The following is a 14,935-nucleotide window of genomic DNA, read 5'->3' as shown; positions in this document are numbered from 1 at the left end:
CAGGAGCCGAACATAATGCTGTGCGCAAATCGAGAAAACTTTTCTGACACTCTTCAGACCAAGGAATGGGATTGGGTGTACCTTTACACGTTAATGCCACTAAGGGTTTAGCCAATAACGAAAAATTTGGAATCCACTGTCTACAGTACGATGTAATGCCCAAGAAAGCACGCACTTCTCTCTGTGTTCTTGGCACATTCAATTTCGCTATTGCCTGAATTCTTTCAGGGGTCAGTTTCCTTCCCTCCTTCGATAAGAGGTGACCTAAGTAGGCCACTTCTTGTCGGCAATATTGCAGTTTGGAAAGTGACACCTTGTGATGCAGATCACACAGATGACGCAATAATATCAATGTGGCCTTTTTACAAATTTTCTTAGTATCTGCAGCAATGAGCAAATCGTCCACATATTGTACAAGAGTAGCACCTTTAGGTAAAACAATCGTGTCAAGCTGTGTTTTCAGAGCTTGACTGTATATTGATGGACTTTCACAGTAGCCCTGAGGAGCGCGTTTAAAGCGGAAACTTCGACCTCCTAAACTGAAGGAAAAAATATCCCTGCTCTCCTCAGCAATCGGGATACTGAAGAAAGCATTCTTCAGGTCAATCACCGAACACCAAGAGGCAGAGGCTGGAATCATAGTCAATAATGTGGTAATGTCGGGTACAACTGGAAATTGTGGTACAACAATTTTATTCACCTCTCTGAGGTCAATCACGAATCTGTACACAGGTGGCTTAGAAGGGTCAGTTCGTTTTAAGACAGGCAGAACAGGACTATTGCAAACGATTCCTCGTGTTTCTTCAATCACATCCTTTTTAATCAATTCGTAAACGATAGCTAGTAAAGCTTTTTCGCCTTCACTCGAGATTTTGTATTGGGGAATTCGTGGCATTTTAACGTTGGCTTTCAATGTTACAACATATGGTGGAATTTCTAAAAGACCTACATCATTAGGACCAGTGGCCCAAAGAATATCTGGGAGAAACGACAATTCTGCAGGAAGTGCATCTCTCGACAAATACATCGGAGAAACCACTTTCTTACCTAAAGTAAGTTGTACTCCTGACGGAGAACAGTACAAAGTTGCATACAATCTCTTTAACAAATCCAATCCTAGCAAGTTTTCACCACAACCTGTTGTCAGAATGAGGGGTGCTTCTAATTCACAAGGACCAACAGAAAGAGACAAAGGGTCAGAAATCGGATTTCTAACTGGGGCGCCTGAAAAACCTACAGAAACGTTCATTTCGCCAGACAAAGGTGCGCCAGGGAGTTTGGAGTGCATAATAGAACTCTTTGTAGCACCAGTATCCAACAGAAAAGGTTCTGACACACCTGATGTAATCACCTCAACGTATGGTCCGCTCTGATCTACTGGAACTGAAACCACTCCCTCTCTTTGTCTATGGCTGTCCTAGCAATCGTTATTCTCCAAATACTCATCTTCTGTATAGTAATCATCAACGTAGTATTGAGCTGTTCTGTCAGATACGTTTTTTTGCTGATCAAACCTGTTCATAGAGTTTTGTGGTGGAAGGGGACGTGCGTTCTGAGGGGCGTTTCCACGCCCTCTACCTCTAGGTGCTTGCTGGCTGCCACGACCTCTAACACCAGAAACTCCATTTGCACGTTGTAATAGAATAGGACAATTATACTTGAAATGACCCTCTTGTCTGCAAAATGAACACTGGTTGGGGCCTACAGGTACACGGGGTTGAGTATACTCGACTCTTTGCGAGTTCCTCTGATATTGTTGAGGCTGCTGAGAATTATTCTGGTAGTGATTCTGACCATTATTGTTTTGGTTACCACCACCACGTGGTGGATAGGCTTGCTGTAGCAAAACCTTTGTTTTTAGTTCTTTAGTTTTCTTTTCTACTCTATCTTTCTCGTCTTTGTCTCTATTTTCGTAATATTGTGCAGTAGCCAATATCTGGGCTGAAGATGAGACTGCCCAAGAACTTTCTGAATCCTTTAAATTTTTTACACAATTCTGGAAGCAGATTGTGCACGAATTTATCGACAAACAATCTCTGACCACCTTCTGTGGTCATATCTTGACCGCTGTGGTCGACAAATGTTTCTTCAAACCTGGTGAAGAAATCTGAAACAGTTTCTTCTTTCTTTTGCTTGCATGCAGACAATTTATCCCAATTTACACGTATTGCAGGCATTATCGTTTTCATGTAATCTACTATTTTACCGGGGAGCTGTGCTATCAAAGGCTCAGGCGTGGCACCACCAACTAGTCGGGCATCTGCAGCGGCAATATTAGCCCATGAGTCCCCTAATTCCTGATCATGATCTATGTGACGAATTTTACCCCATAAAGGCTGTGGAACAACATTCCCAAATAGCATATCGATATCGGCTAAATTCATTATACATGACCCAGCAGTTTGCGACAACTCTTTGTAATACCCTGCAGGATTTTTAACGCGGATCAGGTAATGTTTGTTTAAGTGCTAAAACTTCAGCTCGCTTCCATGGGACATGTACCCACACACGCTGAAAGTGTGGCAGAATAGGTGGGACAGCAGTCGTGTCACCCTCTCTCCACTGTGGGGGAACTTCTCTCATAGGGTATTGTCGCGCCTTTTTCCTACTAGATGTACTAGATTCAGATGGTGACCCAGAACTGCTCCCCTTACTCCGATATGATAACAACATTTCAACTGCTTTCTCCACATCTGGACCTACAATCATACCCTCTCCGAACTTAAACCGTACACGACACATCTCGTGCGGGATGCATTCCAGATCATTGTCCTCTAAATCCTCGCAAAGAAAAACACACATCTGTTCGAAAACATATCTCTGTGTCGCTGCTTCCCATTGATGGAACACATCCATGACAGACTGTACATCATATTTTACAGTGTCCATGACCCATTTCCGTGCTAAACTATTCAGTGAGTCTCTCTCTTGATAGTCAGGCAGTCGACTTCGCAACTGTCTTCTTCCCATGTTAGGGGTCGTAGTAGGCGACCCAAAAAGAGGTAAAAGAAGGTTAGTAACAGTGCTGGCCATTTTCTGCCGAATGGAAGGTGAAACTGAAGGAAGAACGGATGGAAAAACGGGGTGAGATAAGGCAGGGGCAGAGATAGCAATAGAGGTATCAGGGGAAATAGAAGGAGCACTAGGCAAAATCGTAGAGGGAGCATTAGGAGACGTAAAAAGTACAGTAGGCAAAATCGTAGAAAACACAGGTGAAATAAAGGTGGTTGGTGGGCCTGGAGGAGGCTGCACCAAAGGAGTAGGAGCCAGCTGAGGAACAGCTGGAGGGTGCTGTGGAGGAACAGGAGGCGTAGTTTGCGCAACTAAAGGTTGCGGGGGTGCCGTGGCATTTTGCGCATAGGGGGGTGGCGAATTTAGTAAATGCGACATTAATGGGTCTTTCTCACGCTCTTTTGCTGCCTCTTGCTGAAGAGACGGCAAAACTGGATAACATTTATCTATTGCCATTTTACGTTGCCTGTGCAACTGCTTACTCATCTGCTCTTCTTCATTATCTTTAAACTGTACAGCAGCTTGCATTACTGAGAGTTCCTCTTCTCTCTTATTTTTCTTCGCTAATTTGATTTCTTTTTGTTTGGCTTCTTTACGCCATAAGCGGAAAGAGTCAAACATCGCCGGCCGGGATTTCTTTTTAAAGAGTTTAACTTCGAGGTTATCTAGAATTTCCGTGTCGAAGCTACCATGTTGGGGCCATTTTAAAACACCATCTTTCCTGGTGTATTTAATCCACACTTCGTTGTATGTGATGGGGCCTACCCCATGTTTCACATATAACTCGTAGGTTGGAGTTCCAGCCGGAGGAACCGGACATGAGTCCTCCAATCGGGAGTCCCTATTATTACTGCCAAGACAAAACAAATTTCCAAGTCTAAGACCAGGCATCTTCGCTCTCTAGTCTAGTTCCAAACTTCAAAGGATTATCGATTACGATATTTCTCGTGAATACACGAGTCCTTCGGTTTTGGTGCTTGCAAGTACCAACACAAAACTTTTTATCCCAAGGATACCAAAACTAAGGTCAACTAAGGACTGGGAGACGCTCCACTTATACTTAACTGAGATATCGATGACGTCACCAGAAGACTCGTCTTAGTGTTTCGCTCTACCAAACTTCAAGGGTCGAAATCAGGGCGATAGCCAGGGCAGCAGTCCTTGTAGCCGTCGGGAAGCGGGGAACCTCGCAGCAAAGACCTTCGGACCACGTCGACATGCAGGGGTCGATGAGGTGGTTGGCCGTCCTCCGGAATTTTCACACGAAGCTCCTCACGATCCTCTGGCTGACTGGTACCACTGGAATCGCCCTACGTTGGGCGCCAGCTGAGGTACTGGGTTTTTAAGAACCGGCACAGAACCGGTAACCCAGCGGTGTCAGGGTACACCCAGAGACCTCGGGTTCTTCCTGATCCAGACCACAGAAACTCAGTCTTCTAGGTGAAGTCAAAGATTAGTTTATTGGCTGAAACCAAGGTAACAAGTGTCCTAGAAGTACAACACGGGGAAGTATATTCTCAGGAGACTGCTCGAATTTACAAAGTCAGGCTTCTCTTCTTATACACAATTTTAAGCTTCAGGCAAACATTCTTGGTTGTAAAGTAAATCGTTAACATATTTCAAATACAAAGAAAAAGCAGAGTCACGATGACATGTCCATATTTCACTTCGTGCTGCCTACAACAAATCACCTGGCAAGGCCCAACATTTCATCAGATATCGGTGGACCCCCAATAAAACAGGCACCTCCCCATCATAAAGTAAGTGAAGCAAAAGAGTAAAGACAGATGTGAGCAAGATACGGCAGGTGTGTGCGCAATGAGGAGGTTTATGGCCGGCTGAGCCCTGATGCTATCTTGCTTGGCCACTAGGAGGGGAACTGACCTAACGAGTTCGGCCTGGGGCAATGGTTCCAACTTGCACAGGTCATGGAAAAGTCGATTAAGGAGTATGTGTCTTTGTGGAATTGAATTCAACTGGATTAAGGCCTATGTAAAGGGCAACACATAAATGGAAGCCAAGGGTTCAGAACGCAAATGACGATTTCGAGGTGAAATCGTCACTTGAATATGCTGAAAATATATGTACATGATGTACTCGTCATTCTCGGTCTTTTGATACCAAATTTGTCATGTTTCGAGAAAGTTTTAATTCTCGAGTCCAGAACGATTACACGAATCCAGATTTTCAGAACCACAATGTCAGCCCAATTAAGCTGCTGGCTTCTTTCACTGTGAGTGCCAGCATTTTGCTTGCACTCAATATAGCCATCTACCTTAAAAGTAGTCCCCTTCAGAGGTCAACATGATCCACTGCACACCACCTTCTAAGGGACTTCACGGAGCTATGTTGCTGCCAGGAAGTCTGTGCGCAAGTGGCATTGCAGAGGCGAAGCCAGCAACTGGATATTTCATTCATCACTAGAAGCAGCGCCTGAAATGCGCTATATAACCCGGTGTCACAGAGGCTATAGTGACATCGGGCTTCCTAATCGCACTTTCTTTTATCGGTCACATTTTTGTTTATGTCAATGTATTGCAGCACCCTAAAAAACAAAGATTGCCTTTCTCCCTAATCTGCTTTTTTATTTAGTATGTTCTGTTGTAAAATACCGCCACTACTGTAATGCCACACATGAGGTAATAGCCAGAAGCAGCTACCGAGTTGCTTTTCCCCGCACAGTGCCACTCAGCCTGTAGTCACATCAGGCTTTGTGCTTGTCCTCGCCTCTTCCCTTCTCCAGTGTTATCTTTTCATGAACAAATAATACATACAAATTATAAATGTCTTTACTGAAACCCTTAAAACAAAACAACAGCATCTATCTTAAAATACGGCGTTTCTCAGTGAAACAACATGGTAGTCCTTCCCCTATATGTATAACGATCTCTTCCGGGTCGTCCTGCTGCTCTAGAAGCTTCAAGGGCACCATGACGTCAGCTGCAGCACCAAAAACACCCACCCCTATGTTCATTTTGCTATTGCACACATGCCCTTCACTCTCCAGACACAGACTGTGATCTCCAGTGATTCCAAGGCCTTGGCACAGACAGCCATCAACCAGGTGATCCTGTTTTCTCAGTGCTTCTCAATCCTTGCTTAGCTTTGTACAACAGTAGTTGGTTAATCTTGGAATGTTTAACCCCTTCGCTGCTTCTGTCGGCCAATGGCCGTCGCGAGTATTACCTCTGTAGGGCTGCGCACGCCCGTTGGCCGACGTGGCCCCACCCACTTGATCAAACCGCCGCACCGCGGCGGAATTTGCGCCGCGGTTAAGCGTTTATCGAATAAGGTATTGGCAAGCTGTGTTGCTGTTGTGCAGATCTCAGCTGGAGGTCACATTGCCTCTAAATGTGTCGGCCATCTTAAAACACTAGAAAGGAAAAAGATCAAATATGCCAAAAACGTTCAAAGACGTGGGCCGTGCATGTGTGGCTATCTTAGAATTGTTTTTGCAAACTTTGGTTTACAGTTCGATGATTGTTGATGTGGTACTTTCAATACGTAGGTCATCTTTGAAACGTAAGCGAACAGCAAAGTATGAGAAAAGCATTTGAGATGGACTCCCACCCATCCATAACTATAGACAAATGCTAATGCTCTGCGGACACATATTAAAGACCAGACCCATTGGCTTTGCAAATATTTATTTTAATAGCAATTTGTATCTGAACCATTGTAGTTGTCCTTCACTTTGGAACGATGTTAAACCAGTTTGACAATTTTTAAAAAGTCTCCACAATTAGATTACTGAGCGTTGTTAAAATTATCGTGCACTGTACACACTGCAACACTTATAGCTTATTTTTTGGAACGAATAATAGAAACATTAATTTTGTAGTGTATGCTCTTTATATTTTTTCTGTTGGAAAATGCATTTAATATGACTGCCCAAAAAATATTACAACGCTTTTCGATTATGTAATTGAACTAATAAAATAAATATTAATTTTACAATGAATGTTCTTTATTTTTTACAGTTGAAAAATGTATTTAATATGACTGCCAAGGAAGGAAGGAAGAAATCTGTGAGTGCACTGGTGGTGGTGGGAAATGGAAATGGTGCTGCAGGTGAGTAGATGTTGTTTTTTGTTGTTTGCATTTTGGTTAAATGATTTTGACAATCATTGCTTTGTCGTGGTCATGTTATTATAAACGGAACTCCAAATACCTTTGGAAATATTTGCATTATGGGAAATGTGGGGCAGGCATTCAAAGTCCTTCAGCCTGCCATGCTCCAGACCCCAAATTTAGATAACTTTTTAAGATTAAATTTCAATGCAAATGAGTAAATTCTTGTGTGTGCGACCAGTCATTTGCTCTCTAAAATACGAGAGATTTTGACATGCGTCTGGAGGTTGTTGGTGCGAAATAGCCAAGAGACTTGACAGTTGCTTGCTGTATTCACTATTGATTTCAAGTAGGCTGCTGCGTGTCCCTTACCCCCACAATGTATTTTTGCAACGTGTTTGACACAGAGTTTCGCATAATAAACCTAGGCAAAGCCGTTTGTGCCATACATGTAGCTGTGCGCTATGAAAGACATTGGAACAAAACTCTACACGTTCGCTTGTGGCTGAGCATTCCCTTACTTATTATCATAAAATAAAACTGCACAGTTACTTTCAGCTACTTGTTTGCATGGCACTGGAAAAAGGAGCAGCAGAACCCATGCCCCAGCTCTTTCATTTTCATTTGTAGGCAGTTGAACATAGCCACGGTTTAGGTGCTCGAGAAATGTCTTGAATTAGGTCAAAGAGCATAGCTGGATTGGCAGGACATTCTATTAGGTGGGAGCTTGTACCAAGAAAGTTACATGCCCCATAGCTTGTCTCTCTAATTTGGGAGCGCTTGAGAAAGTAATGGCTGTGTCTTAAGGGTCTAGATAAATGAAATTAGGGTGAAATGCTCTAAATCATATTGTGATCTGTGGATGCATATTTTACATGTTAGCAAAGTCCGATGCACACAACAAGTAAGTGTGATATGATTGATCACATACAAGTAGCAAGGATGGAGTCGCACAAATGTGTTCTTTTTGTGTCGTTTTATTGGAATGCATTTAGTTGGAACATGAAACCAGCTGACACGTGTTTCGTCAAGAAGGGTAATAACCCGTGACTCTTCAGGGCTGTTGACGGGTCGTGAAGGGAGGGGTCGGGGGACCGGTGATAGTTCCAACCCGGTCCTGGTTCGGGTTTGTCACAAACAAGTGATTGCACTTCTTTTTTTTTTTTTTTTTTTTTTTTTATAAAAATTTTTATTATTGCAAGAAAGACAACTTAGTACATTTCACATAGTATGAAGTAAACATAAAAAAAAAAAAAAAAAACATTCTCTATTAAACCAGCAAGTTACATCAAAGACAGAGGATCCACAATTACATATTATAAGAGAAAGTATTAGTTTTCAAGAGAACTAAACACAAATTTTTCTGGCCTCCGTAAGCAAGGGATGTTATGAGATTTTACAGGTCAAAAAAGTTTTGCCAAATTTTTTCCTTCTTTTTCAAAGCCTTGGGACCTCTAAGTTTGGCTAGCGAGAGTTCCATTACATTTATTTCGTTTATCACGGTCCACCATTCGATAACATTCGGAGGTTCTTTTAATATCCATGATCTTGCAATAACTAACCTAGCACATGCAAATATTATAGTTATTAAATCTTTATATTGACAGTTGACATCCTGAATATCGAGTAGGACCAAATGTGCTGTAAGGGTTGGAGTAATAATTTGTTTGCTAGCTAGAACATCCATTATCCCCTTCCAATATGAAAATAGCGCCGGGCAGACAAAAAGCATGTGTTCTATACCTTCTGCATCCATATCGCATTTCGGGCATTTTGTTCTGTCGTTGGATCGGGCCCCCAATGCCCAGCCAGAAATTCTTTGAGGAGTATAATATAACTGCGTTATAGTTCTATACAGCTGTAGCTTCAGGTTAGAGGACTGAACTATTGAATTTATATGGCTTAACGAAAGAGATATCTGTGTGGGGTTAATATTCATTTCCAGCCTTGATGACCATTTAGATGCTATTTTCACAGTATCATCAATTTTGCCTAATATTAAATGACCATAGCCCAAGCTGATAAGTGATTTTGTTTTATCTGAGTATAAGCATCTTAATGTATCCGAATGAACCACTTCGGCTATTTTCATTTTGCGTTTCAAGTAATCTCGTATTGGAATGTATTTAAAATACATATCATTATTTAGTTCATAAGTAAGTTTTAATGTATCAAAATCCATAAGCCCATACGGTCCATATAAGTCACCCAGAGTATTAATACCGTGTCGGGCCCAAAGATTTCCTACCCCATCCGAGAATATATCAGGTAGGCCTGGATTGCCCCATAATCGAAGCTCAGCATTAAAGAAAGAAATGTTATCGATAGCCATAATTTCGTCCCAAATTTTTTAAATTTGTCTAGCTGTCTTAAATTTTACTCCTTTATAGTAATTAGGATCGTTTACACGAAATAAAAATTGATTACAGTCAGGTCCCAGCATATATTGATGATAGAAAAGCGAGCTTTCGTTTTTAATCAGACTTCGCAAGCGGAGAAAGAAAGTGGCAAAGAAGTATAACCTAAAATCCGGAAATGCTAAACCCCCCTTTTCTATTGGTAGCTCCAAAAGTTTTATTGACCTACGTGCTTTTTTATATCCCCACAAGAAACTACTACAAATACCTTCTAATTTTTTAAAGAAAAGTTTGCTAGGTTGTAGGGGGATGGATCTGAATAAGTATAGTACTTTGGGCAAAATCTTCATTTTTACAAGGTTTATGCGCCCCGCTAAGCTGATTGGTATCTTGTGCCATTTTTTCAAAGTTAAGGCAGTTTCCTTTAACAAAGAATCATAGTTCATATTTAGTACCTTATCTGTACTTGCGGCTAATTTAATACCTAGATAAGTCGCACTTTGGCATATACCAGGAATCGTATCCAACGGTTTGTAATTAGTAATAAGCTGTGTCTTACTTACATTTAGTTTGTATCCTGATACATTACTAGGCTGTGGGGTTTTAGGTTTAAACCTATAATAACTGATAAAACCCCACTGAAAGAAAAATAGCCCTCACCGGTGAAAACATATAAACACTGAAAAAACACCTGCACAACCACAAACTAAATGGCCTTTGGTCTAAAGATGCAAGGTTTAGTTTCACATTTTAGGTTTAGTTTAATTATGTTATAAACTGTAGAGAATCAGGACATATCAAACTCACATTTGATATTTTGGCTGCATTTGATTCTTTCACTGATAGGTAAAATGGCTAGTTTCATAAAAATCTTTCCTAATATCTGTCATCACATTTACCCACAGAGAATGGGTAAAAACCCTTAATACGTCAGACCATAGTTTCTAGTGGATCAGTATTGATAGTAGGTGAATTGCCAACACCTCAGGCTTTAAACATTAAATGCAAGGTATAGTGACAAGTATATATATATCACCAAGCATCTGGGATAGTGGTGAAAACTTGACACCAGACTTTTGGAAAACATGGAACGCAGTGTCACTTGTTATGCTCTGCAAAAAAGGTTCTTTCCAAGTTCAACAAAGATTGGAGTGGTATTGTTTGTATTTGTAGTGATTCAGCTACGTATATATAAAAAATGTGTGTGATGACCTGTCAAAATTGATACCCAAGCTGAAGTGATTCCCTGTAGGAGATCCTTGCCACTTGTTAGATGGTATGCTGAAAGCATCTTTACAATCTTCAGAGTTAATGAGGGATGCTATTGACTTTTTAGTCCATCTGGTGCACTGTTTTCTTATGCCCGTTTTCTTAAACGTAAATATTATCATTTCGTGCTTTATGTGGCATCAAAGAAACAGTCATCCCAACTGTGTCCCTTAGCTGACGGTTCTCAGCCCTAGGGGTTATGAATGCTGAGAGGGCCTTTTCACAGAAGTTTACATGGGAAGGAAAGCACGAGCGCACATGACCAAAGACTCACTGAAGAAGTATTGTATGGTGTACTACAATAAGATTAATTTGCAAAAATCTCTTTGGACCCCATATACACTATACGTACACTGTCTATATACCATGTTCTTTCAGTGCAGAAAGCAAGCAATGATAAAAGCAAAACGTTCCATAAACACCGGAAAAAACACTTTTTCTGTTGTTTTTAGTGGCGTGAAAATGTGTAACCACTGATAACAACTGTTTTTTAAGATATTGAAAACACTGAAAAACCCCCACCAGAATTTACCAAAAATAGAAACTGAAAACAGGACAGCCTATACATTACCAAACAGTGCAGCTTCTTTAACTATTTCTGGGATAGTTCTTACCAAATCTGTAGTAAACACCGCAATATCATCCGCAAAAGCCGTTATTTTTAAATTCTCCCCACCATGCTGTGTTGGGATGATATTAACTTGGGAAGACAGTGCATTTAAAAATGGCTCCAAGGATAGGGCAAAAAGCAGAGGGGACAGAGGACAGCCTTGTCTGGTTCCCCTCTTTATCGAAAAGTTCGCTGATTCCTTTCCCCCATAACTAACCTTGGCCAGCGGATTGTCGTACAGTGCACATACCCAACTTAAATATTGACCCCGGATGCCAATCTTCTTTAGCACCTCCCACAGGTACTCCCACCCCACTCGATCAAATGCCTTTTCAGCATCTAACATGACCATTCCGAGTGGGGTGAGAGTAGTTGAGGCTACATCAAAAGCAGTAATTGCAGTGTTCACATGAGCCGTGGTGTCTCTCCCCATCACAAATCCATGTTGCTGAATGTTAACCAAATCGGGCATGATAGGGGCTAGGCGATTTGCCAAAATTTTAGAAAAGATTTTTACATCCGAGTTTAACAAGGAAATCGGCCGGTAAGAGCCACATTCCTCTGGGGGCTTGTTCTTTTTAAGAAAGAAAACAATTTTAGCTATTTTCCACGAGCTGGGAACCTTCCCAAACTTAGCGATAGAATCAATGACCTTTTCTAAAAGAGACAATAGTTCCTGTGCATACGTTTTATATAGTTCCATAGGTAGACAATCTTCTCCAGCAGCTTTCCCTGAAGGTAAAGCTAACATTGCCATGTTTATTTCAGTTAATGTGATTTTTAGACTAAGTTGTTTGATAGCTTCCATATCTATGTCCCCTTGTATGGGTAAATTTTCATTGAGGTATTGTAATATTGCATTTTTAGTAGGTAGATTATCTGGGGTATACAAATTACGATAATAGTTAACAAACTGGTTTAAAATCTGTTCTGGCTGGTCGTATTCGCATAAGTCTGGGCCCTTAATAGTATTGATCTTAGTTCTTGCTTTCTTATTGGCTACTTTAAATGCAAGTATTTTCCCGATCCTGTCGCCCCCTTCATATTGAGCCAATTTGTACTTGTGGATTTTAGTGCTGTATTTCTCTCTTAAGATCTTTTTAATAGATGATTGTAGTTTTAGCAGTTCCAATCTTATCTCACCAATGTTTGTTTTAGATTGTAAAGTAGCTTCTACCAATTGTTGTTCAACTTGCAGTATCTTAGAGGTAATTGCTTTATTAGCTCTGCGGTTTTCAGCGTTTTTTCCAAAAATATATTGCTGGACAAAACCCCTTATGCTGCATTTGCAAGAATCCCAAACTACATTAATCGTAGCTAAGTTCAAATTGATCTCAATAAATTCCTTAATGTGTTCTTTTAGTAATGACACAAAACAAGAATCGATAAATAAGTATCTAGGGAAAGTAAAATGTCGTATGTCCCGCCTCTTATTACTTATTTCGAATTCGAATAGTATCGGGTTATGGTCAGATGTTATCTTCGGACATAGTTCAATATCGCAGTTACCAACTATTTGATCAGATGCCCAGACCATGTCGATTCTAGAGCAGGATCTATGTGGCGCCGAGGTGCGTTTTGAGTTTACATACAAGTTTGTCGAAATGATCCAAAGGGCTGCGCAGGCGGCATGTAATGCCGTCTCTGCACGCAGCGGTGTTGGTAGAACTTGGTTAGTAGGAGATGACGGTATCGTCGGTAGCGGTTTTCGCCGAGTCTTCTCCGTACTCCGAGATGGCATTACACGCCGCCTGCGCAGCCCTTTGGATCATTTCGACAAACTTGTATGTAAACTCAAAACGCACCTTGAAGTGCGATCACTTGTTAGTGACAAACCCGAACCAGGACCGGGTTGGAACTATCACCGGTCCCCCGACCCTCCCTTCACGACCCGTCAACAGCCCTGAAGAGTCACAGGTTATCACCCTTCTTGACGAAACACGTGTCGGCTGGTTTCATGTTCCAACTAAATGCATTCCAATAAAACGACACAAAAAGATCACATTTGTGCGACTCCATCCTTGCTACTTGTATGTGATCAATCATATCACACTTACTTGTTGTGTGCATCGGACTTTGCTTACAATTAACCACAAGGCAGGAATTCTTCCACCCTTGTTTTCAGAGTTTAGGGTTCTCTCTGACCCAGTTGCACCAACCACAACTAACATTTTTTTGACTCAACCACTACCTGTAGTGCGCCATTCCATTTCTGAATACTCACAAACCCCTCGCAGAACTTTACATCTTTTACATGTTGTTCTTGCCTGATGTTAAGGTAGACTAAATTGACACCAAAATAATGACCATCCATGCAAAATGAAAACGCCAACAGCAATACATTTATTTTGAACTGAATTATGTGAGCCAATCAAAAGTTCAAGTACTTGAATTATTCTGGAATGAGTGTGGTGGAAATAGAGGCATATTCCTGCTTCCAATGAGTCATGGTAGATGGAATATTTACTGTATCCCCAAAAGGTCTCATCTGGAAATTAGATTGGTCATGTTTTTGTGAAATTACATAGGTCTGTCCATCTAAGGTTACAATAGTGTATGCACACTCAGTGATTATTTACTGAGTTCCACAAGACGGATGGATTATTGACTCGTATGTAAATGACTACCATGGAAAGTGAAAAGCTATAGTAGGGCATTGAGGGGATAGATCAGAGCTTTTAATTTATTAGGTCCAGAAAAGAAATACCAGAATTGTGGTGAATACAGGAAGGTAAGTAATTAGCAGATAATGCTGAATAACATCTAGTTTCCGATACAGCAAAGGGGGAGGGGTAGCGTGCAAGAGAGCCTAGGTTGGAGCTCCAGCGGCCCACTTCAAATAAAGTTGCACTGTAGCGACTATAGAAGGGGAAGGCTGCTCCCTTAGCAATGCCTCTACCTAGCTGAAATTGTCAGGCTGGTTGGGGACTGGTTTGGAGCGAGGTGGGGAGTGGATGCTGGCAAACCCATTGTTGCAGTGGTGAGACTATGGTGTGGTTCTGTAGGGTGGCCTGATTCCAGACTTGCAGTATGCAGTCTCACCAATTAAAGGACCTGAGCCGGTAGGCCTCTGACAACCGCGGCAGGGGGTCCAGCGTTCTGGTGCACTGAGGAGCAGTGCTGCAGCCATGCTTCAGGTGACTTGGCCACCCGCTGACTGGGGCAGTCGAGGCCTGGTACCACTGTGGCCATGGGCTTGGGTGACGTTTGGACCCCAGGGTGGAGATTGCTGTGAGCTCCCCCTCCCACTGGGGTGAGAGATTTGGAATCCATTGGGCCTTCTGCACTGCACTTAACTGCCCATTGACTTCCCGCTCATTGAGGTTTGTCTCCAACCCTTGGTTGCCTCAGTGCCTTTTGAGGGCGCAGTCGCTTCTGCACGTCTGCCTCCCTGAGACCTCTGGGCCTTGGTCACGCTGTCTCTAAAACATGATTCAAAAGGGGGTGGTGATGGACAGAGTATCTGAATTAAGCAGAACACTCCTACCCAGTCAAAAGATCAGGGCTTGATCCATCACCGTTTTTTAGCTCACTGCACCATCCCAGTTCAGAACCTGGCTACATGCAAATTAGTCTGACCCTGGCCCAGTGCATCAGGGGAACAGGGCAGACCAAA

At 41.9% G+C, this 14,935-nt stretch overlaps 1 protein-coding gene across 1 annotated transcript in view; it reads left to right on the top strand.

The window, feature by feature from the left end:
• Positions 1–14,935, top strand: part of MRPS5 (mitochondrial ribosomal protein S5) — a 572,686-nt gene that overhangs the window by 492,708 nt on the left and 65,043 nt on the right. The window contains exon 6 of the mRNA XM_078649050.1: positions 6,993–7,083. Within this exon, the coding sequence (XP_078505176.1) occupies positions 6,993–7,083 (91 nt within the window). The remainder of the gene's footprint in view (positions 1–6,992; positions 7,084–14,935) is intronic.

Source organism: Lissotriton helveticus, chromosome 6 (genome assembly GCF_964261635.1).
Source record: "Lissotriton helveticus chromosome 6, aLisHel1.1, whole genome shotgun sequence".
NCBI lineage: Eukaryota > Metazoa > Chordata > Amphibia > Caudata > Salamandridae > Lissotriton > Lissotriton helveticus.
The sequence above is the reverse complement of the archived record's forward strand: the minus strand, read 5'-3'. Positions and strand labels throughout refer to the sequence as shown.